The sequence below is a fragment of the Micropterus dolomieu genome, linkage group LG22 (genome assembly GCF_021292245.1).
Source record: "Micropterus dolomieu isolate WLL.071019.BEF.003 ecotype Adirondacks linkage group LG22, ASM2129224v1, whole genome shotgun sequence".
Classification (NCBI taxonomy): domain Eukaryota; kingdom Metazoa; phylum Chordata; class Actinopteri; order Centrarchiformes; family Centrarchidae; genus Micropterus; species Micropterus dolomieu.
This window is the reverse complement of record NC_060171.1, coordinates 17,441,390-17,468,302: the sequence shown is the minus strand read 5'-3', so window position 1 is coordinate 17,468,302 and position 26,913 is coordinate 17,441,390. Positions and strand designations below refer to the sequence as shown.

At 40.8% G+C, this 26,913-nt stretch overlaps 1 protein-coding gene across 1 annotated transcript; it reads left to right on the top strand.

Moving 5' to 3' along the window:
• Positions 1–17,792: 17,792 nt before the first annotated feature.
• Positions 17,793–26,373, top strand: rgma (repulsive guidance molecule BMP co-receptor a). The gene is made up of 3 exons (XM_046036734.1): positions 17,793–18,240; positions 20,340–20,857; positions 23,366–26,373. Exons 1-3 carry the CDS (start codon positions 18,159–18,161, stop codon positions 24,068–24,070), a joined length of 1,305 nt encoding a protein of 434 aa, XP_045892690.1. The 5' UTR covers positions 17,793–18,158; the 3' UTR covers positions 24,071–26,373.
• The last annotated feature ends 540 nt before the right edge of the window (positions 26,374–26,913 follow it).

The following is a 26,913-nucleotide window of genomic DNA, read 5'->3' as shown; positions in this document are numbered from 1 at the left end:
GAAAGGGTCAAACCGATAATCCGGAGTGTTATTAGCAAACAAAGCAGACTGTGGGAAAATCATTTAACTAGCCTGACAAGTTAAGGGTTTTATCACTGAGCTCACAGCACAGCACAAAGGACGTGCAGTTGTTTCAAACTGGTTTTTGACCAAAGAACAGCGCGAGCCATCAAGTCCAGTCAGCGTTGCACTCTTATGTCACAACCCAGAGGTTCAGACTGAGGCGCCGGACTGAAAGCAGCAGGAAAGGATTAATGGACCTCTTATGCATGTTGAGGTAGTTAAATACAAATACTCTAGGAATGGGTTTAAATTGTTAGACTAAACTGTCTTGTTCCAGGACCCAATCATCTTTTGGAACCAAATCATGTTTGAGTCTCTTTCCAAGCTTTTCTTTGTTAAACTGTTTGCAATTGTTCTCACAGTTTTATGGAAGATGCATTATTCTCTGCTTGATCGTATATCAATCTCTGTATTTGAAAGAGAAGCTTGAGAAAAAAGAACAAAAAGAAGAGTTAAATAATGGCATAAAAGCACTGATTAAGCAGGAATAAAGATTGATGTTGCCACTACATGCATAGCTGTCAATGTAATGGATGATTTTTAATGTCTACGCCAAATAAACCTTTCTCTCCGACGTATTTGCTTTGCTTTCAGTTGTGTTGATAAAAGCAAGAATCCAGCTGCATGGATGTCAGCGGCACTGTGGATCGCTGTGAGGCCTGTCTATGCTCATCTCTGGATCCTCCAGCTCCCTATTCAAACACCCTTCATGCTTTCTGTGTGCAAGTCTTCTTTGCCTGGTTTTATTTGAGCAGTTTGCCTGTGTGGTTCCAATTGGACGCCTTAGAAGAGTGTTTTTTTTCTCCCCACTCTCCATTGTGTTGAAACTATTCTGGGTGACAGTTGCCTTTGTAAAACCAGGGGTTCAGTTCTCTGTCAGCTTGCTGCATTGTGACAGAAGATTCTGCAGGTGCAAAAAGAAGGACTTGGTAAATGAAGAGGGAAATATTGTGAGAAAGGTATGTGTCTGAGTGTACGTGCAAAAGAAATACTTCTGAGAGAGAGAGCAGGAGGAAGCACAATACCAAGCTTAGACTAATACAAGTCCTGTGGTTGTGCACAATTGCATTAGATTTGTGTTAGTCATAGGTGAAGATTTTTAGAATTTCTTATACAAAAAAAGACCATTTTTATGGAAAAACTGGAGTTCCCATTATTCAACAGCTCTCTCACTAGGTCTACTTTAAATCCACTTGGAAAAGCAGTCGATACAGTCAATCAATACTGCTAATATGCAACAGAGGACAAGTACGGACAGATTCTCTGGGTTTTGCGCGATAAAATTCTTGGCTCTGGGATCTGACAGAAATTGAGCTTCTTATCTAAAATGGCAGAGTGATTTCAGATTTCCTCTGCGTAGGCTACATTGAACGACTGCAAGTTTCTTCACATACTGATGGCAATGCCAGTGTGTCAGAAACACAACCCTACAGTTGGCTATTTTTAAAGATATAGGTAAAGTCAAATGAGATCTGTCTATGCATTTTTTCTCATCTTTGTTTATTTTTCATTTATTCACATCTGCCCCGCACTCTGTTTTATGCTGTTGCGTGTGGGGTGTGGCAGTGTTTTTCCAAATGGTGTAAAGTTGGGTCTCAGGCAAGAGACGCTGAGCATTTGACTGCTGATACCCTGGAATTCGCTGCAAAGATACAGCTGGGATCATGAGTGCAGATCACCTTACTGTGAAAAAGAGACTGATAGCAGCTGGAAAGCAAATGAGCATGTGTCAGCCATCTGGAAAAGTCACCCAAAACACTATGCATCCTCTGTGCTGAGACAAAGGAGTCATTTTACTTTATGAAAAGACTTGTTCCCCTTTTTCCACTGCAGATGAAGTAGACAACTGTAGTTCTTTTTTAGTCAGATACAACACAAGTGTAATCAATTCAACAAATTTGGGCTTAAGCATTCCCTGGAATCTCTTACAAATCCCCTTGCACATTCAGCAGACTTATGCCTGGAGCACACTAGAGGATTTTCAAATCTTAACCAGTTTTAAAAACATGTAACACCACAGACATTAACCTATTTTTAATATTTTAACTTTGGACGTAAAGAAAACATGGAGGCAGATTGTTGTCATCAGCTAGTTGCGCTTGTGTGTGCTATGTTTTGCACAGAAAAACAAAAAAAGAGAACGCAAGCAAGTACGCAAACCTGTTAGTGACACTTCCCATCGGCTCGCTCTCATTAGCTGTTGCAGGACCATTTGGGCCGATAATCTGTTCCGACCAGCCTCGGATCAGGAACTACCCTGCGATTGTCCAAAATCAGCCCATTTATCCTCTAGTGTGTGGCCAGCATTACAACATATCAATTCCCACATTTGATGCAGGCTAAAATCTTTCGTTCTTCGTCCGTTTTTTGTTCTGCAGTCCAAACGTGCTCCAAGTGAGCTGCCCCTGCTACTGTAAAGGTCAAAATCCATTAGCTAAATTTGGCAGGTTATAAGAACTAGCTAGTAAAGGTAATGTGTATGTCCCGGCCAAGATGGTAACAGCTTCAAACTCCATGGACTGGGCTGCTGACATCTTGTGTGACAAAAATTTGTTTTAATCAGGAGACGATTGAGGTTGAATGCTGTCTTCAGGAGGGGTTTGACCCAAACTGGCTCGTGTTAGGTGTCGTCCAAATATGTCTGAGATAAAAGTGGTTATAGCTTTTTTGAACGGCTACACAGTACACAGTACTTCTACATAAAGACAGTCTCTCCTGAAACACATTCATTGCATTGCATTCCCCAACTAATTCTGACATAGGAAAGATGTGGATGGAGGGGGTTTTAGACACTGTTAGACCCACAAAGAAGCACAGACGTCATTACAGTGAACAGCTGCTAGCTAGAAGCATGCCTCACAACACATACACTAGGTCCAGAAGAACTAATGTTTGTTGTTTTTCCAGTTCAGGCTGGATACAGCTTCAAACTCTTGCCATGACCACAACCGCCATTCTTTAGAGAGACTTGAACAGCATATTTTGGCCGTTCAAGTCAAAGTCATTTACGCTATGTTGTCCAGACTTAAAAGCATCCGAGTGGGAAAAAACATTCAAGTCAGCGTCCAACTTTTAATTCCTACAACAGGAACAATAGCACTAAACTACAATATACCCTGCATGACAACATGGCTATAAAGTCTCCATCACTGACAGTTACATCTAAAACATCTAAAGAAAATCCAGCACTAACACAATCAACTGAACTCATTTGAAAGGATCTGGTTTCAATTGTTAACGAACTGCTGCAGTTATGTAACACAATAAAATAAGTGAATACTACAAAGTTAGCAGTCGGGTGACCATTTTGGGGGGTTTTCCGGTCTTCCCGTGGTGTTGATTTTGTGTGAATGTAGAGGTGAAAGTCACTGTTCAGATGATGTCTGTGGGCTGCTGACCACAAGTTGTTTCAGTCAGGAGCAGTGGCGCCCCCAGAAAATTTTCCTAGGGGTGGCCAGATGGGGCCACTGAAAAACCTGGGGTGGCACACTAAAACCAAAAGTCATAACTGAATTTCAGGAATTCTATTATGCAGTATATAGACTAATGAGAAAACTACTTTAAAATATGAGTTATGGAATCACAGACTGATATACTTTGGTCTCTTATTTTACAGTCAACAAACAGCATGGCTCCACCGAGAGAGAGAGAGAGAGAGTGTTAGAGAGAGAGAGTAGCGCATTGACACAAGTTACAGTACCACTGTCACAAACCTAAATTAAGAATGCAATATTTAAGGCAAAACAACCAAGCTCAGATCAAATGAGCCTACAGGGCCATAAGCAAACAGCAGTGAGCTCAACACCACTGAAGTCAACAATGACGCGCACAGACAATGTTTTAGGGATCCAGACTCTTTCTATATCCGCTTTCCACAAAGATCCTGCAATCAAAAGGGAAAGAAGGTCCGCCAATATATATCCCCTTCCCAGCTCCATACCTTTCATACAGGACAGCAAGCTGGCATATTGGCATAATAATCTTGGATAATAAAGCAGCATGAAAGTGGCTATATGACAACATCATGACAACAACCGCAATCCATGACAACAATTTGGCTCATGCACGGACAGAGTCAGGATGATAAAAGATGAGGGCTCACTTGAGGAGAAAGGCGGCGGCACGGCGGTTTTCTGGGCAAACTTCTGGATGACTGAAGTTTTTCAGAGAGTCTATCTGCAGTGCTGTTTAACATTTTCTTTGGAGTTTAATAAACATTATGATCCCACTGTCACTGAGCTCGTAGCTGTTTTCCTCCACCTGTTCACCTGGCCAGTGAACGTTAAGCCCAGTTTCACAGCATCATCCAGATGACTCTTGCTGTTCTCCATCCATCCATCGTTAACCGCTTATCCTGCGTGCAGGGTTGCGGGGGGCTGGAGCCAATCCATTCCTTGGAGACACCAATTAACCTAGCCTGCATGTCTTTGGATGGTGGGAGGAAGCCGGAGCACCCAGAGAGAACCCACACGGACACGGGGGAGAACATGCAAACTCCACTCCTTCTTGCTGTGAGGCGACAGTGCTAACCACTGCACCACTGCACTGCCCCTCTTGCTGTTCTCATGTTTTGCAATCCTCTCAGAAAGATGAAGATGAAAACAGTCACAGGATGGTCTCCCTCGAAGCCAAAGGTGCTTATCAGGCCATGCACTGTCAGTGGGACAGTGTCCGTTTGACATTAGCTTGCTGTTAATAATAATAATAATGTTAGCGATGGTGCTAACCTGTTGCTAACCTGTTGCTATCTGCAGTCTCGGATAGCTCTTACACACAGTACAGAACACAAAACTTTGTAGCAGTGTGTCAAACGTATTATAAACTAGCCAGGCTACTGACTGTCTATATAGTGATCATTCACAGGATTAATGCTCACTTCCTCTCTAATGAGACTAGCTAGTAAAGTTAATGTGTCTGTCCAGGCCAGGATGGTAACAGCTTCAAACTCGTTGGACCAGGCTGCAGACATCTTGTGTGGCAACCATTACAATCAGGAGATGATTGTGGTTGAATGCTGTCATCAGGTGGGGCTTGACAGAAACCAGCTCGTATAAAGTGTCGTCCATATACGTCTGAGATAAAAGTGATTATAGCTTTTCTGAACGGCTACATAGTGCACAGTACTTCTACATAAAGAAGTTGAGCCAAAACCAACTTTTTAGCTGTGCCACCCTGTGTTTTTGGCCCGAGGCGTCTTCAACACGAACCCCCCTGTTGTGCCAACGCAGTGGTCTCATTAAAACAAATGAGGAAACCAGCGTTTTTCACTGCAGTGTTATTGTCATAGTGAAAAGGGCCCAAGGGCTCATCCAGGTGTGGTTTGAAATTTAGAAGAAACAGGAAGGCCATGTATTTTCCCTTCTTTGCATGACTGTAGTCCAATCTGTCACCAACTCAGGAACTCCTGGGTCTCCTCACCTTTCTTCACTACCATCACTACCTCTCCTGATCAACAGTAGTCTTGCTATTGGCTCATAGGGCTAAAGATCAGAAATGAAAAGGAAGCTTGTTTTCATGTTCTTGTTCAGCTAGTGCACAGAAAACAACTTGCTTGCCGTCAAATGTGCAGCTCAGAAGTACAAAGAGGTAATTTCCAGACTCTCCCTGGCATCAGGGTGCTGGACATAATAGCCATGTGCTAAGTGGATGCCTGGATGCTTCCAGCCGACTAACAAGAGGCAGCAGCACAGCTCTGTGCTCTCCAACTGGCAAAGACCTGTCAACTGTGGCTTCAGGGGACATTTTATTTCCTTGATCATGACTTTGGAATCTGTTCACTTGATCTTTTAAAAAACAACCATTTAATCAGAATTTTCCTGCTAGTGACGTAAACACCATTTAATGTGGTTGTGCTGCTTTATTCAAGAAGTGTACCTTTAACTGATGGTGCAAAGTCTGTGATATCACAGTTTCCTGTCATGGATATTCTCAGTTACTGTACCTACATGCCTTTTTGGACTCTTTTTCTAACCTCAAAGCTAATTTGGCAGCTCACTGTCTCTGTGGTTGCACAGGTCAAGAACAGTGCATGCTGTTTAAAAGCAGCACAAGATTTTCTTTTTGTTTGATAGAACATATCTATACCAGTGTTGCACGTACTGCAGTATGTCCCACCCTTCTGAACAACTGATTTAAAATGGGTATGCTTTTCATTGAGATTCTTCTGCTTTCTTCTTTCATTTTTGCAGCCAGAGTTTTCTGTGATTTACATGCCCTGACAGATACAGCAAGTGTCTGTCAGGACATGTGATAGCTCTTCATAAAAGATAACCTATTTTGCCTAATATGTAATTTGTCATATCATTGAATGTTCAAAAGGTATGTTTCTTCCTTAGTTTGCTTTGATTGGCACAAATGAGAGGAAATGTAGACAATACATGGGCAAGTAGAGGCATTCAGACTGAACCAGACTTTCCCTATACTAGTCATAAAACCACCATTCACTTTCACTCCTTTCCCTACAAAATGTAGCTTAACTACCACATGACAAGGAGAGGTTATTTTTCATTTATCAGAATATAGTTATAGTTAGTATAGTTATATATAATAACAGTCACATGCATCTTAATCGTGATTTATAATTACACAATTTAGGCAAACTGGTCATGCATCACAAAGGAAATCAACGATCGCAATTTTTTCTTTATTTTTCTTTATTTTTATTTATTTGAAGTCGAACAGTTGTACAGACATATTACAATGAGGTTAAATGTGGCGACACCTACTTTAGCTTTAATTAAAGTTCCTGGTGAGAGGACCAGCCTGCGTGTTGAGACAGAGGAGATAAAGTCAACGTGGCCTGAAGGCAACTATGACTCACTGATGCTATTTTGGCATAGAGTTTTTTTTTTTTTTTTGTCCTGAGGGGGGGCTCGAGTCTCCTTCTGTTTCACAACTTTTCAGGAGAGCTGCGCTGTGTGAGGTGCTCGACCTGCCGTCAGTAAAACATCAACAGCTTCCATCGTCGTTCCACTGTTTAACAAACACCTGACCAAACACCAGACGCCATCTCCTCTCCGTTGCAGAGCCTGACTGTGGAGCTACACACCCAATCAACTTAGTGTTAATTAACCTCATTGAATATTAAGCACAATCCTCGAGCTAAGGCACCTACAGAGCAGATCAAACCTTTATAGCTTGTTCAGCACTAATGTTTTTCTTTTTTTTCCTTTCCTTTTTAGGGTCTGATCCAATTAACCTGCTTCTATTACGGCAGCTGAGACAGAGGAATTACAGTATCGTTTTACAAATAATGATCAATAACAGCATCATTTAGCCCAGGGGGAAAGGTCCACTGTCTCTGAGGGCTGGGGATATCTGTTAGTCTCTTCCCTGTAATTAGATGTCGGTGGGCTCTTCAATTAATCTGAACCCACAGCGTTGACATTTCCACAGCTCATTAATGAACAACAGCACCCTTCTCAAAGATAGAGTGGACTACAAGGCTGAACAGGGATATGAACATGGATGACATTTAGTAAAACTGTAGCTCTACTGTCTTCAGTAACAATACAATAAGCATTTCCAAATGTTTGGGAGCATCTAATGGGAAAAAGCTCCTCTTTGGCCTGTTGAGGAGATAGCATACATCTTAATGAGTTTCAAATTAAACTGCACTTTCAGCCACCACTAAATTCCACTCTTCAACAGTTTTAAGGAGTCTATAAATATTTCAGCATGGATGGAAATGTTCTTTTTCTAGGCCCTAGAATTGCAAATTAATTTCCCTCCATCGGCTGACGATATAATTAACCTACGCTCTTGGACGGATTGTTCTCAAATTTTATCGAGCAACTGACCCGTGATCATGGCCAAAAACTAAAATAGGACTGCCAATTTATAGTGCAAATGAAATCCTCTTTACTGCACAGAAATTGGAGGGAATGACTCCAAGCTGCTTTTACATGCAATAACGGCCATATTTGCTTGAAATGATGAAAATTTGAAAGGAATTAAGAGTATTAAAATGTGAAATGGAGCGAGTTGTGGGATTTGTAGGAGCAGCTATCCTGGCGGGGGAACTTTAAAGTCAATGTGTGTGGTCAAAGTAATAAAGACTGCCATAATGCTGAAGATTTACTGGCGAGATTGATTAGGAATTGATTTTAGAGAGAGCCTTATTGGATTTTAGTTTTGTGATGTTTCCTAAAAGCAAAATTCATGTGATAAACATTAAAAGTATAAGGTCACAACATCAAGATTCCCCACGCAGCTTAAAGAAACAGCCTGATTCCTGTTCCTCACTTTCGGCAGAGCATGAAAGCTGCGTAGTGATTTTTGGGGCTGAGGATAATTTGCTTGCACCTGCAAAAACTCGAGCTTTTCGTTGCACCTATTGTGACAAGATGGGACAAAAGGAAGGGCACGACGTAGCCCCTGCAGCTGTGCATACAGGACAACACGGCAGAACACTAGTAAAGTTCAACAACCAAGCAGAAGAAGCCAAGACATAAAAGAGCTGTGAAGAATTCAGACTGTCTGCTTGTTTTTAACACCCAGACACTGGCAGCATTCACCTTTAAATACACATAATAGAAATAGCTGGACTGGAAGGGGGAATAAGCTTGTTTTGATTAACTCTGCATTTATACAGGTCAAGGTTGGATAACCAGAGTTTACGTGGGGGAGGGGACATTGCTTCTTATAGGAAGCTATTCAAAGTCATCAAAGTTGTTTTGTGTTATATTGCTACAGCAGAGTTACAATATGTTTAGCCTGAGTGCTGCTAATACAGCAGTGACTGTGAAGAATAATAGGTTTCATTTTAAGGAAGTGTTAGCTTAAAAATTATTATATTAATCCATGTCTGAAGAATGAATGTGATTCACACAATTTCAGAATTAAATTTTTTTTTTTTTGTTTACTTGGAGTCAAAATTGACGCACCTATTTACATTGTCTGTGTAAAATGGCAAACAAAATAAATATGCAATGATTGTTTTCATGACAGTAACGACAAATAAAGGCATAATGCCAAAATAGCTTATTATTTCTCAGACTGATTAGTTGTGATTTATTATAAATTAAATTGCCGGGAAAGGCATTTCACACCGTGTGGAGAAAAACCTTATCTAATTTTATATTAGTAAACTGAATATTTAGATAGTCCTTCACTTTTAGCACGGAATTTCAGAAGCAGGAAATTAAAAAGGCAGCTGTTTTGCTGAGATAAGCCTCAGTTTCCTTGCATGCATTTGTGGCATATTGCATGCTAATGGAGTCATGGCTGCTCACCAACATGTGTTGTTTTTTTTTTTAAACCCTGTCAAGTGCAAAACTGTGATGATCATTCATGGTCTAAAACAGTTATTCATTCACTAATGTTCCTCCTGAAAATTTGGCTTGATGTGTTGTGTCTTTCACTGAGATCAGTTCTGTTTAGCAGCAGACCTAATTATTTGTCTCACAGTCTGTACACACTCAGTCTGGTTCTGTCCACGTCTGGAATTAAACAGGGTGCATAATTCTCGCGGGATTGCAGTCTGGCTTTAGAAAGAAAGAAAAACCGAGGGAAAAAGAAGAAACTCGCCTTCTCTGCTTAAAATGAGAAAGGAGATTCTGTAATGAGGGTTTGCACATTCAAGCCCATTCCTCTGTGTGCACGAACAGGCCAATTTGCAAGCTTCCTACATTCATATTGTTACTGACTGTGGCAGTAATTCCACACAGTGTCTGAGCTCCACATATCACCTCTTAATAGAATTTTTAGAATTCACGCTCACACCTTATTACCAAAGACAGTGCTGCTGGATGCACCACCCCCTCTTTTTAAATGTCAATCATGCACATGAAACATACATCTTAGTCTATTTGTATTTTCACTGAATACCAAGAGACTCGCTCTGGTTAACTGTGTAACATTTGTCTCATTTAATAGCCTTTAGAAGAAGAGGAACCTTTGGCAGTAACAGATGACCATTTTTAACATTAAACACTACTCTTCATTCATGTTTGACACACTCAGTTAGGTCTACAGGATGTCTTTCTATTCAATATGTCATGTCAGCAATACAACAGTCCACACTGAGGGACATGCATGTCCAAGCATATACAGTATATGTGTGACTTAGACATAAACGGATATTATTTCACACGGAGGTCAGGTCTCATGATGTTTGGAGAATACTCTGATAAATCATACTCAAAGTAATACATAAGCTATAGTGTGTTATGGCACAGTTATGCAAGTCTGCTGGGAATATATTGTATACCACCATATACTGTCCGTATTTTTCTATTTTTAAAAAAATGTTTAACCTTGTTAATCTGGCAGCATTGCATAGAAAGGTAATCCATTACTAAAATCAAAACAGCTAACACAGCTTTTGTTTGCAACACAACAGGTTTCTTACAAATCTGAAATATCCCTTTAAAGCTAAATAACTTCTTTTGTTCTTTGAGGCCGTAAAGAAGACAACTTTCATTTCAAGTGTAATCAGCTGTAATTATTGCAGATTAGGGCTGAAACTAACAATTATTTTCTCAATTAATTCATTAACTTTCTGGTCTATAAATGTCAGAAAATATGCCCAACAGAATTTCTTAATGCCCGGTGGTAGTAAGTAAAACTTCATTTATATAGCACCTTATTATAACAACACAGGTGCTATACATACTATCAAGCATAAACTCAAGGTTCATAGAAGAGAAAAATATTTAAAAGGTCATACACCAGCATGCATACACATACACCCACATACAAACACAACACACGTACAACCACAGAAAGCATTCAGCAACCAGACACCGCTCATCACACAAAATTTGGAGTTATTAAAAGGCAAACATAAAGAAGGGTTTTTAAGTGTTTTGAACAGACTCAGCTGATCTAATGGGAGCAGGGAGTGTGTGCAAGGACAGCAAAAGAATTTGGCACGCGGTATAGCAAACAGGTTTTGGTTGGATAACCATCAAAAAGGCAAAAAGATGGAAGAGTATGTTTGATATTTTTGCTTGACAAATGACTTACATGATTAATTGACAAATAATAAAATAATTGACGTAATCAATTAATTGGCTAATCTTTTCAGCTCTCTTACAGGTTAAGTTTATGAATTTTGAATCAACTCCACATGACAAGTGGCAATATTTTTAAATGGTGTACAATTAAGAGAAAAAAAATCTTTCAGGTGACACAGTGATCGCATGAGGATGTGTCTGTATATCTCAAACAGTGCCTGAGGTGTCACTCTGCATTGTGCATCAGACGCCTCTGGGAAAAAAAAGAGTCACTGGGCACTGTGATGAGCTAATTGTTATGCTGCGGGAGTTCAAAAGACTACTGGAAGGTCAGCAAGAGCATCCTGTTTGCTAATCCATGTCTTACTCAGAAATATACTGCAATCGCTGACTAGTTTCCCGCATGTCTTTCATAATATCATCCACTCCCAACATGCGGTCAGTTGTTGAAAGCCATGTCTTATGAGCGTCCAAATCAGAAATGATCTTGATGGAGTTACAGAGCACTGACTGGACAATAAAAACAAACACGTACTGAAACTGTGTCTGTCATCAGTGAGCTGAATTTACAAAAAACTGATGATCAGCTTCTGCAATCATGAGTGTCCGTCAACAAGAAGGAAACAGTGAACTTTTGATCCTACAGTGGGGGAAGTGTAACATGTGATCATCTGAAGAAATCACCACAGTGTAAAGCAGCATTTGAATGCGTTTGTTGAACTTACAGTACAAGTTTTAAGATGAATCACTTGCAGCAATTTCCTATAACTCTGTGTGTCAGGAAAAGTTTCAACTGGTGAGCTCTTCTCTGGATATATATTCTTTCTAGATCACAAGGTTTGAAAAATAAATGTTTCTGCTGGGATCAATGGGCTTTTAATCTTTTTTACATTAGTCTCATAGGAACTGTCTGCACTCTGGCAGATTTTCCCTCTGTTTCTATCTCTGTATAGTTTCTGTTTTATTTGCTGAGGCAGCCTGAGTTTAGCAGATTTTTGTAATGGACTAAATCACAGGCTAAAGGAAATCACAAAGAGCCGCAAGGGTAGGCAAAGAATGCTTCTGTTATTCGAGCCAATAGTCACATGGCTGACTGTCACTGATTTGTTCTGTAAAATGAAGCAGGAATTGAATTGCAACATGGAAAGAAAAAAAAATCAAAGTGTTTTATTAATCCAGTGATATGTAAAGCAGATCTGTTGTGTTAACTTGCCATAATACCTCAGCAGTACACCAGCTGTGTTTGAGATGGGGGCCAGCATCCGGCACCTCTAAAACCATTCTTTTCACACTGGGGTGTCACTCTTTCATGTTCTTATGTTACATCAATGTAAAATATGCTGCCTCTCAGTGGCCATCTGGAGAGGGCAGGTCTGGGCTGTGATACTAAACGAGCGGATTACAGGGGTCCGTTTCTTGCAGGATGCACAAAGGGATGATGTGCTGTGACAGCTCTGTCCGGTAGCTGCATGCACATAACATACTGCATCAGCGTTAAAAGAAGGTGAAATCACGGGCTCATTACGAGAGGCTTTGACTATCTAGCTCTGCATTGCTGTGGGATTGTGCACGTCAATTATCAGCCCAGCAGACAGCAAAAACCCTCAACTGGTCAGATGCTGTAAGTCTCTGCCCTCCCTGGTGGGATGGATTTTCCTGTTCAGAGGGAAACTGGAGCAGAGAGAACCAGTTATGTTGTAAAGAGTGGAGCCTTGAAAAGCTGAAGAAGAAAGGGGAGGGGGGAGGTATTTTCCTGCATGCAGTCTGATCCTAAAACACAGGTGCAACCTCCATGCAGCCTTCTTTGCCTTTGAGCACACCCCACCCCCCTCCTCATAGCTGCAAAGTGTTTGTCCATCTGATCCTCCATTAAATCCTCATTATTATGGATTTGTCTTTTTCCAACCTGTGCTGTCCTTGCAGAGATGAGGGTTATCTGAAGAGGGTGTAGATGTGACAGTGAGGCTATTTGTTGGAAATCAACATCATTAACTAATAAAGCAGTGGGTGTACAGGGGTAGCAGTCCAATTCAGTTTTAAACTCTTATTTCTGCTGTCAGAGGTCCAGAAACTTATATCTGAATCCTGCAGAAATGACAGAAAATAAGGCACATAAGAGAATGACATCTGTTTTAAGTGCAGGGAATGCTGACAGTTTGTTTAGTTTCACTTGCTTTAACAGAAAATAACACTGTACAAGTGATTTTTGTCTTGTTTTTTTCCAATGCCGCTGAGATCTAATCTTAGAAATCCTATCTCCCAAAGCGTCTGAGAGCAAAACTAGTTGGGGAGGGGGGGTCCACAGCTGAGATGTGGGGCTCCCAGTGGCGTCATGCAGAGCCGATCATTGTCTCTCTCACACTTAGTAACTAGCCATTTCACAAGATCCAGACAGCGGATCGGGGCGCGCAGAAGCAGCAGCAGCAGCAGCAGCAGCAGTTTTGCCCTCAGGGCTTTTTTCTCCCCGACGTCGACCATAACTAACAATTTGGATTCAACGCGCGGATGAGGGCAATTACTGGACTTAATCTATCATAATGCTTCCTTTCCGATCGACTGATAGTCAAATGAGTTGAGCAATGGCTGAAGAGATCTGAGTCCCCCCCCCTCCTCTCCGGGTGCGAGAAGTGGTTCTGTTAAATAAATCCCAACTAACAGAAAAAACACTTTGATTTCACCGCGAAGCATATCGGTGGACATGATCATGTGCAGTTTGGCGGACTTTACGCTGAGAAAGCCACTGGGTGCGTTTGATTTGGGATTACTGTGACAGACACACAGGACGAGTTTTTGAAGGGAGGAGGAGGGGGGGCGGGGGGAGAGAATTTTTAGGAGTCTGCTTCCTCTCCTGTTCGCTGTCCTCCGGGTTCCTGCAGGACTCCAGAGTCGCGGAGAGCCCATGCAGTCGCCAAGGTTGGTTTGTCTGTTAATAAGAGACTTATTTTGAATTTTAACCAACATTAATCTGAGTTCAGTTCACAAGGGAGTCTTGTCAGTATTTGCTTTACTGGCTGGGTGTTCAACTACATCTCGGTGTGTGAAATATGTCTTCAAGTGCACCGGAGAGATCTGGGGTTTCTGCAATACTAAGAATTCGCTGGTGTCAAACATGCCATGTAAATGCAACTGATGATAAAAACTGTATTCACTTGATTCGCGCCTTTTTAAAATATTGAATGACAGGGAGAAACATCACCCAGGCTATTTTATTAATCATATTGTCAGCATTTATTAGATATACTCCCAACCAGAAATACCTCTGAGCCTACTTAAATCTGACACGGAATAAAGGATGATCTTGCTCCAGAGCAACAGGACAAATGCGCCTGCTGGCTGCACATTTGCACCTTTTAAAATCCCTAATTGCGTGACAGCATGTAATTGCACCAATAACCGAGCTGTCAAAGTACAAATTTAATGACAGGTTTGGTTGTCCTCATAATGCCATGTGCGTTTGTGTCATGATTTGAGGTTTCATATCAGAGCTCACAACATGCGCCATCTGTTGGAAAAGAGGGGGTCCGCTGTGGCCGTCAAGACACAGGCGCAGGCAAATAGTGCGCACAATTTAACGCTGCACCATAGCCTATTACTTACATTATCCCATTTAGCTAGTATGTGAAAATGTCAACCCTGTGTCTGTTGTAAGTCCGTTAACGGCATGTTTGACAGGTGAGAGATTTAAAGCCATAAAACGTGACCGGATTACTGGATTTATGGACATGTTTTATTGTCGTATTATGTCACCTTTACCTGTCAAAGCATGTTCAGCACGTGATTTGCCTGGTGTGGCGATAAATGATCATTTATAGCCCAGGTAGTTGGTCATTTCATTCCATGGAGATGTTAACCCTCCTTATGGCTAAAACATGTCCAATGAAAAGCATTCAAACAATCTGTTGATTAATCAGTGCCTGAAACTTTCATCCAAAAGCCAAAATACAGCTGATGGCAAACACTTGGAGAAAAGGCTATTGAAGAGAGGAGGCCCTAACCTAATTTTGACTGATGGTGTAGTAAAACGGATAGAATTAGCCTTGGTGATTAGAATTAGGGCTTCTGCTAATGATTATTTTAACTATTGATTAATCTTTATGACTATAAAATGTCAGAAACCTGTATAAAATGGCCATCACGTTTTCTCATGGTAAAGCTTCTTTTGTCCAAAAGCACTGAACGCCAAAGTTATTCATTTTACATTGATTTAAAACTGAGACAAACAATGAACTCTTGCATTTAAGGAAGCAGAAATTATTCTGGCTTTGTGGCTTAATAAATGAACTGATTTACCTTAAGTGGTTTGTGTCTACTGACTAATATCGGCTAATCGACTAATTCGATATTTCTGCTTCAGAATAAGGAATGTATGCTGTCCTGAATAAAGAAATGCATCATGGACTTGATGAATAATCTGTATAAATAATTAGTTTCTCCACCATCATTGTCACTTTACTGATGAATGCAGTCATACATATGTATCACCAAAGCCGGCTTGTGACTATTGTGATGCCAGAAATGTGGTTTTCTTTAAATGACAAATGACTATAGCTTACTGTTCATGAAAAGACAATTCAAAAACTAAAGATTTCTTAGTCAATCAATGCATTAACAACCGTTGCATTAATTAACTGATGCAGAGCAGGGAAGAGAGTCAGAACAAAGCATATTAAGGTCATGATAAATAAATAACAACAATGTAAAAACATGTTGCACCTTTGCAACGTCGCTACAACAGGTGAAAATGTAAAATCTGCCCCACCTATTTTTTTAGCTGTGACAAACAGAAATTAGAACTCGGAGCTTTTTCTAACCAACATACGACTAACAGGTGAATCCGTCACACAGAAAAATATCTTCATCGAAGCCCTCATAGTGTCGCAGCACAATTTCATTCCTGAGTTTGCTTCTATGCCCACAGTGTCACTTCTAAAAGCCTATGATGGTCCACAATTCACCAAAACACATCACCAGGCAGCTTCCACCTTTCAGCCGAAGTCATTCATTTCAGATGTGAGTGCCTATTAGAGCTTGAAATCAGGCTGCACAGGGCCACCCCTGCTGAAAACATGTGTAGGCTCAGACCTCATTGTACATGAACGTATCCATCATCCATACGGGGGAAAGCAATCACAAAGACGTTCACGGCGCTGTGGAAAAATACTGTACGGCCAGCCACAACCTGAGTACACAGCCATCTGTCTGGTAGCCTTTTGGTTGAAATGGCAGTAAAAGACAGCAGTAATGTGTCATTTAACTGAAAGATAATGAAAGGAGGTGGCTTTGTGCCTTTTAGAGGAGGGGATCACCGCCTACTCTTCTGATCAGTAGTAGAAATGTATTCAAATCCTTCACTGAAGGAACTAAGTAGGCCTGGTATCAGGAAAAACGAAATAAAAAGGGTGGTGTGTTCATCTATAAGCATGTACTTTGGTTTTGACTTTGCTGTGTCTGGTTTGTGTACTATTGGGAGGTTTAAACTACAGCAAGCCATCATGTTTAATCTACTAATGAAAGTACAATATAGGTGTCAAGAACACACAGCTCATGTTCTCAGTTTGTTTCTGGTAATTTATGTCATTTAACAACCTGAACATGACTTTATATCATATAATTACAGGCACATTACAGAAAGTGGGTTTTTACATGCTGATACTAAATGAGCTTTCTTTCCTTCCACACTGTGATATTCAGATTGATTTGATTTCCTTATAACGCTTTAAAATCCAGCTCCTCCCTTTTCATATTGCCCTCTCTCCAGTCTGACTGTATCATACTGTTAAGTGACCAAGGAATTTATCAATCAGCAGAAAATTACATGGCAACTATTTTGATAATTGGTTAATAATTTAAGGCATTTTTAAAAAAGCAAAAGTAAATTATTAGCATATACTTGCTGTTTGTCAGATGTGAGGATTTGAGGCTTTTCTCTGTCAGGTATGATAGTAAACTAAATATCAAAAAATGTCAGTTTTGGCTTTGGGAAATGTCCAATGTCCACTATTTTCTGACATTTAATACAAAATGAGTTATCTAGAAAATAATGAACAGATTATCAATAATGAAAAGAATTGTTAGCTTCAGCCCTAATTATATATATTCTGTTTCAGCTTGCTCCAATTCTGTTAAATTCAGTTTCTAGTGAGTGAAATATTCAACCCCCAGACTCCATGTTTTATGGCTGCACACTTTTGATGTCCTGTGCATCATATTGTGGGCCTACACCATAGACTGTACACATTTATCCAACATTCAGTCTGACAGGCTTGGTATCTTCAGAAACGTCTCCACTTGCATGTAAAATGAAGCTATGTGGATTTGAACGTCTGGCTGCACAGCATGGGTTTGTACTAATGGATCTAGCAGTGGGTCTGTGGGGTTTGAAGAGCTTAACTTGGCCTGTAGCCACCATTTTAGGTGATGATGTAACCTACATATGACACAGTGGGTTTAAACATGGCAGTGGGTGGCTATATTATTAAAGGGGGGAAAGCAGATTATTTACAAGTCTGAGAATAAACATGGTGTTTGTTTATTGGTTGTTTCCCACCTCTTTTCTCTGTATTGATCTCCGCACACATCCTCTCTGATGGGAGGACACTAATTTAAACCCTACAGGGTTTTATTGTGACATTTTCTGTTGTTGCAGCAAATGAAACCTTTCTCACATTATGCTGACATGCTGGACTAATACCGTAACCACGTTGTGGGTCGGGAAGGACTCGTCAAACACATGCTCCGAACAAATCCACACAGTTTGAGATGTAATTTGAAACGTGGAGAGGGGGGTTTAAGGGCAGAACAGGCGGCCGTGATTGGTTCAGTGTGTCCGCTGGCCCTCAGAGGCTGCACCTTCTCGACACTCCCTAAAAGGAAGAGCTACAGCCTGGCAGCGCTCAGCCGTTTGTCCCGCTCTGAGGGTTAGCTAGTTTACCCCGGCTGTAGCCGTTGAGTTAAGAGGGCAAAAAAACAACTTCTTACCAGATAGTGATGAGAAGACAAGACCGACTTCACACCTCTTTTATGGACTTATTTTGTATTTTCCCGACGAGGACTCGGCGACTCTAACTCTTCTCCTCTGTCCTTCCTTAATCCGGTTTGACCAGGGAGAGGAGCGAAGTGCGACCCCGAGCTGGATGGATGGTTATGGGGGAAAGAGGAAGACCCTCGGCGCTTGACGTGTGCAGAGTCCTCGCCGTGTTACTCTCAGTCTTCCCCTCCGGTAAGATGCTACTTTTTTTCTTTACAAATGAGTTTTAAAACAGCGACCCACTGGCATGTTTTACATTGATATAATTAACTAATAACGTTATTAAATGTCGCACTTTGCATAAATTCGCTAACTTAGTTTAGCATTAACTAACGTTAACTAACTTAACTTTTCCACGTTGGGCAGAAAAGTTGCCAAGTTTGGTAATTCTGTTTCTTAGCCGAAATATCCATGTAAAGTTATAACTTAACTAGAGTTCTCTGTGCAACTAAAAGTTTGCAGTTTTTTCTAAAGTTCGTTATAAAGTGAATACTAACTACTGAAAAATAGCCAAATGTTCCTAATTTGCCGTAGAAAATCAGTTGGAATCCCATCTAACACAATACAAAATCTAACAGATTAAGTTACGCAGATTCAGTGTTTACGTGCAGACGTGTGGAAAAGGTTGAGGGTTTGGAAAATATTACAACTGGATTGAATGGGAACAGACTTGCTATAGCAGCGCAACATTTAACGTCAGTGTTTTTATTTGACTTTAATTTATTAGAAAAAGATGAAACAAAGTGAGAGGTCTTTTTGAAGCTTTCTCCCCCAGCCCTTGTTTTGTTTGGGGGATGGGGGGCAGACTCAGTATTTCACATTACCTCCTTGACAGTAGTATTTTTCCTTAAATTAGGTTATTAATTAAGCAATGAATAAAATTAGGAGATTTCTAACTTTAAAACATCTCAATAGGCACATTCAAACCATAATCTCTACATAAAACTTTAAGTTTAAAGCACACCATAACAGCTATTTTTAAGAAGAGTAAGCCCCAGTGGACTGTGAAGTTGATAGTAGAAAAGTAATGTTATATAAAAAAACTCACATTTTAGCATTTAAATTGAAGTAATATCTTTGTGATTTGACAACACGATGATTGCAGTGGGTTACTTCTTGCAGTGGGCACACCCCATTCAGCTCACCTTGCACGTTTGCCAAACCCTTATCAGTTTCCCTGTTAAGTCACTTACCATCAAACAACAAAGTGATAATGCGCGGATAGCTGAGATCAAGATTAGTTTATTGCCACCTATCAAATGGTTGGTAAATGGAGAGGAGGTGTGGGGGATGGAGAGAGCTGCCATGAAGCTTTCAGGAGGGATATTGTTTAAGTGCAACTTCAAAGTGTTGATATGGCTTCTCCCCCCTTTGAGACACCGGGTGAAACTTCTCACAGCCCACTCAGATAAACGCTTTTATTAGTCTAAGGTAATACTGGTCAAACATCAGTGTCGCAACACGGCATCCTGAGAATTGTTTGAAGAACATTTGTGTAAAGAGCTGGCTGGATGTGGCATTGAAGCTGGAGACAAAAAATCTATGGTCAAGCAGCATTTATTATCATCAGAGGCATAGATTGGGATCCCAAGTGGATTTTGTTTTATGTACAAATGGCATTTTTACTTGTGCATAAACCGAAAGTCACTGGGCGTGAAAGTGATGTGTGCTTCTCTAGAATAAACAGTTATAAACAAAGTTATAGGTTGACCTGAGGGAGGGTTGGACCTGCTTCTTGCCTTTTCTAATGAGGTTTTGCTCACTATTTGCTCAAAAATACAATGTTTCATGCTATAAAAATGCATAGATTTGTATAGAGATAGATCTTATTTATTATGTTTCATAATTTTCAACAGCAACATACAATGGGTGCTTTATCTTTCTAATTCTTTTTTCTAGGATTTGACTGTTTTTTTTTATTTTGACTAGATGCCAACTACATAAAAGACAAAACAAATAATGTGGCAAAAGATAGGAATTTCTGTGTTTTTTTTCTTCTTCTTCTTCTTCTTCTTATTATAATGTGTATAATATGTAATAATAAGTACTATTTGGCACTGCAGTCTAACATCAATGGCATTAAATATAAGTAGACATTAAACAGTAGTTAGACATTCATAATTAGTTGGAAAAAGTTCTTAATAATTCTTGTTTTAGATTTAGTTTTATGTAAAAGTATGGTTTAAAACTATAATCAATAACAGTGTACTTGTTTGTATCATGTTTGTAAAGACATGGTGGCCTCTGGTTTGCTTCTTTTGTTCAAACTGTACCTTGTTCCTCCCTGACAGTGAGTCTGCAGTGCAAGATCCTCAAGTGTAACTCCGAGTTTTGGGCCTCCACCTCGAACTCTGGACCAGAGGAGGAGTTCTGCACAGCGCTGCGGGCGTACAACAGCTGTGTACGCCGGACCGCGCGTACCTGCAGGGGTGACTTGGCGTACCACTCCGCCCAGCATGGCATAGAGGACCTAATGAGCCAACACAACTGCTCCAAGGAGGGGCCGACATCCCAACCACGTGCCCGCACCCCACTTCCTCCTGCACCCCCACCGCTCCTGCCCGATAGCCAGGAACGCTCCGACGGTCCGGAGGTGTGCCACTATGAGCGCAGTCTTCCACGCAACACGGCGCCGCCTAACTACACCCACTGTGGCTTCTTTGGAGACCCGCACCTCCGAACCTTTGGTGACGACTTCCAGACCTGTAAGGTGGAAGGGGCCTGGCCACTTATCCACAACAAATACCTGTCTGTCCAGGTGACCAACACTCCTGTGGTGCCGGGTTCTTTGGCCACCGCCACAAGCAAGGTGGGGATCCTTTCTGGTCATCCTGTATGCATGTTAATATGGTCTACTTAAGTCAGAAGCAAAAACTAATAATAAATAATAATAGAATAGTCAGTCAGCTATGGCTGCAACTATCAATTATTTTCATTTATCGAATCATGTGCTGATTATTTTCTCCATTGATCAATTAGTCTGCCACAATTTCCAAGAGTCCATGGTGACATCTTCATATGTCTTATCCGACGAACAGTCCAGAACCTGAGAATATTTAGTTTACTATCGCATAATACAAAGAAAAGCATCAAATACTCACACTCTAGAAGCTGGAACAAGAAAGTTGGGTTTTTGTTTGTTTGAAATAGGACAATTAATCACTTATCAAAAAAGTTTTCTGTTGATTGATCAATTAATATACCAATTGTTTCCGTTTTGCAATCAACAGAACATGATTCAATAACAAATGTAATAACATTAATCATCAAGTCATTTATGAAGCAAAAATGCCAAACTTCTTCTGGTTCCAGCTTTTTAAATGTGAAGTTTTTCTTTGTTTTGTTTCACTCTACATTGTATATGTGTGAGTTTTGGACTGTTGGTCAGACAAAAAAGCAACTGGAAGACTCTCGCTCTGAGAAATTATGAAAATTGTAATATTTGGATATTTCCTGGCATTTTCTAGGCTAAATTATTTAAAAAGGAATCCACAAATTAATCTGTAATTAAGGTTCCTTTTTAGGGTCCCCTTTGATGCATTGATGTTACATGTTAGCTTTCGTTACCACTACATTTTCTGTTAGTTTTGGGTCCAGTAGTGTCAGTGCGGCATCAGCACATCTTGCTGTTGATGTTTTTCTATGTGCGAGTCTCTTCTTTCATGTGGTCTGATTGTGAGAGCTGCTGTGGGGCGGCCTTTCCATCAAACTGTGGACTAAACTAGTGTTTGGACGAGTTCCATAATGACAGATAAAGAAGCCAAACCCAGCTCAATTGCAAAGATCTTGATAAGCTTTATAAATGATATGTTAGTATTACAACAGCAGTGCTGCGTCAAATGTTAACATGAGGCTCCATTTTCACTTTTCTCAGTGGACAGCTCAGGCTGATGTTTGGCCAACTTCGAGTGTAGACTCTACTGAGCATGTTACATTTTATAAAATGTTGTGTCTGCTCAGAACTGTAGATATTTTCTGTACATTATGATGTATTTTCTTTCATAGCTTTATCAATAGTACATTCCTCATTAATGTTGTTTTGTTTAATGGTACATTGGTTGGTTTGGATGACTGTCCCCGAAATGGCTTTCAGTAGAACTTGAGGTCAAAAACATAAAGAAGTAGGAGTATTTGTAGTTGGCAAATTAACTCCGAGCCGGTCCAGATTTTGACAGCAGTGATTGTGGAGCGTTGCAGAGTATCATAACTGATGTATTTAGACTGAGCTATAAGAGGACTTTGTCCTTAATCACATTCGTAGAAAGTATAATTTTCTGCAATCAAGGTTTCTTAATGATACTCTATTAAGCATTCAGAGTTTTTTTATTTTTTTTTAGCTTTTAAAGTAATGACATTTTTATTTTGCTGTTCTTGGAAGCAAATGAAAAAGCTTTTTTAAGATCTTGATTCTGGACAAAGGAAAAACAAGGCAGCAGCCAATGCCACCTGTGCAAACAAGGCCCCTCTGGTGAAAGATCTGCATTAGCAGAGCTCTGTGTTTGGTACATTGCTCGCACTACAGCAAATAAAACTGTCTGGTTATTTCCATCTTCATTCTGATGGACGAATTATAGAGGCATTTTTTCCTTTTTGTTTGTGTTCATTAATAGCTGAATCAGGAGAAAAACAGGAGTTAATGTAGGAGGGGAAGGTTAGCAGAGGGTAGGGACAAATTGAGACAGAACTGGTGCAACGGATGAATTGTCAAGCTAATAGAGTTTTCTGTAGACTCCCTTCGACCCCGGTCCCAAGCGAGCAGACATCAGAGTCCCTATGCCGTCCTGGTATTGCTGCTCTGACAATGGCTCATTGGTGTCCTGATGAAACCAAGCTTGCAGAGTCCTGACCAGTCTCACTTAATTAGCTGCAGAGTATATCGCTCTGTCCTGGCCCGACGCCACTCCCTGGAGCATAGTTCTGGGGTTCACAGGCAGGTTTTTCAGCGCTATGAATGGATCGTCTTTGTGTCTGCAAACTGAGGCCTGATTTTACATGGCCGAGACTCATGTTTTTTGAGGGCGTTTACCTTGGCCTCCCCCATCTTGAGCCAGGGATGAAATTTGACACTTAAGTGGGGTGGTGGGGTAGATGGCACATATTGCACAAACTTGTTCTTAATGCAGAAAGTATAAGCACTTCCCTTTTTTAAAAAAAACTGATGTTTACATTTACTGCAGTCTACAAGGATTCTGTATGTGACCAGGAAAAAAAACCCTCGTGACTACATAACTTGCATTAGTGAGGATATTAAAGGCAAACGCATGCGATCACTTTTGCTGGACCTTAATGAGATTTCTCTGTTTCTGTCCTCCTGCAGCTGACAATCATCTTTAAGAATTTCCAGGAATGTGTGGACCAGAAGATGTACCACGCAGAGACGGACGAGCTGCCAGCCGCGTTTGCAGATGGCTCCAAGAATGGAGGCGATCGGCACGGAGCGAACACTCTGCGCGTGGTGGAGAAGGTTCCTGGGCAGCATGTGGAGATTCAGGCCAGGTATATTGGAACGACCATAGTGGTGCGGCAGGTGGGCCGCTACCTGACCTTTGCCGTGCGGATGCCGGAGGAAGTCGTGAACTCTGTGGAGGAAGGTGATAACCAGGACCTGTACCTGTGTCTTCACGGCTGTCCTGCCAACCAGCGCATCGACTTCAGGAACTTCAGGGACCGGGCTGCGGAGGCCCAAAGCTCAGGCAGGACCAGGAGCGGCACCGGGCCTCAAGGCTTTACCTACCAGTCCGCCAAGGCCAAGTGCAAAGAGCGGCTCCCAGTGGAGGACCTGTACTTTCAGTCCTGTGTGTTTGACCTCCTCTCCTCTGGAGACATAAACTTCACTATGGCAGCCTACTACGCCTTTGAGGATGTAAAAATGCTCCACTCCAACAGCAAGAGATACCACATCTTTGAAAGGGATGCTTTCATGAGTAATGCAGCGCAGACGGGCAAAGAATTTCTTTCACTCTTCTTCCTCAACCTCCTCGCTGTCTTACTGTGGATTGAGTGTTGCACAGTTCATCTATAGTCCCTTTACAACAGTGTCCTCTTGGTGTATCTGTCAGTGAGTGTTAGAGTCCCATCGCTGTGTCGTACATTGGCTCCCCTCTGCTGTGCTGGGTCCGAGACGTGACCGGTGACTTGCCGGAGTCTCATTTTAGTTGTACTGTCATGTCTTTGACTTCAGCCTAACGACGAGACGAGTTCAACGTGATCCCCCACCTATCATCACATGTATTTAGCTGGTTCATAGGACTGGTCTTTGATGAGAGCCTAGCTACTCCGGAGCTCAGGATATCCACCTGGGATTAAATCCCACATTCTAACCGGGGCCTGCATGCCTATGGGAAGCCGGACAAGATGATCTTTTGCAGAAAGAGAAGTTTGCTGATCCTCCCTCCCCTGATCCCCCTCATTGGTGCCAAGCCAGTGAAGCTCTCTGTGGCTCATGTGGCGAGGCGAGAGGACCTGACAGGGGCTTTTGTTAACCTAAGGCCAGAAGCAGCTCTATGTTTGATTAGTTTCCAGCTCTGGAAAAGCCTGAGCCTTTTGGAGGAAGCACTCAGCCAAAAGGATGTCAGAGCAGCGTCTCCAGTTGTCTGCTGTGGAGATTAATGGGTCATATTGTTAGGGTGTGTGTGCGTCTGTGTATATATGTGTGTTTGTGTGTGTGTGTGTGTGTGTGTGTGTGTGTGCATGCATTAGTACAACGTGTGCAGAATTCAGCGTCTGTGGTTAATTTTGTGTGTTTGTGGGTGCAGGAGTTCCCAGAAATTAGATAACAAACCTCCGGTGGGAGAAATCTTTCCCATGTCTGTATGTTGCACCCAACATTTCAAAAATAGAAAAGTCGTGGCGCGGCACAGTCTATTCAAATGGACTCTATCAGCCAAGTAGCAAATCCCAAAAGGGAACCGATAAAAATAATCTTTTCATCTGCATGTCATCTTCAGTGTCATACAGCCTTTTGCTCTTTTTTTTCTTCTCATTTTTTTAAGTCTGTAATGTGAATGTAGCTAACAAGAAAGCAAAAGAACAACCTTAGTTAAAGGCACTCAGTGTTTACAGAATTTTAAATCAACCAGTCAAACTACGACACCTCTTTGATAGCATTTTGTGAATTTAACTCTCCATTTCATGTCTGCCGCCAGCAGTGGTGTAGATACTGTTAGTGCTAGCTGTAAAGACGTCACCTCCAGTCAGCTTTTTATAAACTACCAGTGTGCTGACTTGACTGTGGCTTAGTGCTTAAATGATAAGCATATGTCTGTAGATGTGATTTCATGGCTTAAGTCATTGCCAAAGAACAAGCCCGTGTGCCAACATTTCCCTAACAACTGAATTTTCATCTTTCAGTCTTAAACAATTGTCATTAGGGGGATTCTTAATTGTATATATAACTTGTGTTTGTGGGTGAATTTGCGTCACGCAGAAAAATGACAGTAACTTGCTGTGAAAGCAGCATTTGTTTCTGTGGTTTTTTTTTTCAGTCTCATCTTTTGCTCTTCTTGCGTTTCGTGATAGCACTCCTCGCTGCGGGAGGTTTCAATTTGAACTTTGGCTCTCAGCTGCTGTGTCTGGTAATGTGGAAGTCATGTAGACACCGTTACTACTCAGGCACAGTTTTACAGTCATTTATCCTTTACACTGAAGTATTTGGCAGGCCTTACTACTGCTATTTAGAATATGTATTGGTGCAGTTTAACAACAAAGAAAAAAAATCCTACAAATGATTGTAATGTTGATTATTGTGTTAATAGGTGTCATTTGTATTGTGCATTTTACAGTATATGCTTCTACAGGTGTAATGTGATATTGTACATATATGTTTTGTGAGTTGTTGAGTTTAAATTTGTATATTACCAGTTGTGTTTTGAATTTCTCACTCCAGTTTTTGTACATCCGATGTTTTGGTGAATGTGAACCTTTTTTTTTTTTTTTGGAAAAGGGATTTTTGGAAAAACTTGAACACCACAAAACTAAATATTCTTAACTATATACAATATACTCAGTGATAAAAGGCTGGATGTCACTGCTTTTGCTCACTTGGCCATAACATCTTATCACCTTGTCTAGAAAGAGAATGTAGGAATGTGTTCTGTGGTGTTCATGTTTTTGAGTTTAAAGCACTTTATGTTGTATTTTTCAGTTTAGCTCTTATATTGTTTGCAATTCTGTGTCAGTACTGGTTAAAAATATTTTTTTTTCTCTAAATGGCTGAATGGGAAATGCCAGAGCGATCAAACTATTTGTATGTAAAGCAAATGTTGTGCCACACGCCAGCTGTTTATAATGTAAATTATTTATTGAATAAAAGAAAATGTCTTGTTAGTGAGGTGCCCTCTTGTCGCATTTGTATTTGCTGTGAGAGCATTTTTTGAAAATCAGTTTTTCTCGCCACAACTTGAGTGTGATTGCCCCCTGCTGTACGAATGCAGTGATCAACATGAGCAGATGTGTGTAGTCAACAAATTCTAAAGTAAAAAGTAAAACTTTTTGGGGGGGGTGGGGTGGGGTGGGGTGGGGGGGTTTGTATAAAGACGGTGAGACAGTGCAGACACATGTTATACAATAAGGACTACAATCACGTCCACCCACAGCATCATTCCTCAAGCACTTTATTGACCAATAGCAGACCTCTAAAGGTGTCTCGTCTTTACAGTTTTATGCACACCATGTCACGATTAAGATATTATTATATGATTAAGATTATATATGCTTCATTAAATTGTAGCATGCAAGAGGAAAGAACTCGGGTCAACTGGCAAGTTTATATATTTACAAATTAAAAATTGAACTTTTAAATTCTGTTTCGTCTTTCAACCTCACCAGATCTTGTATTTTAAGTGATTATAGAACATAATATGAATA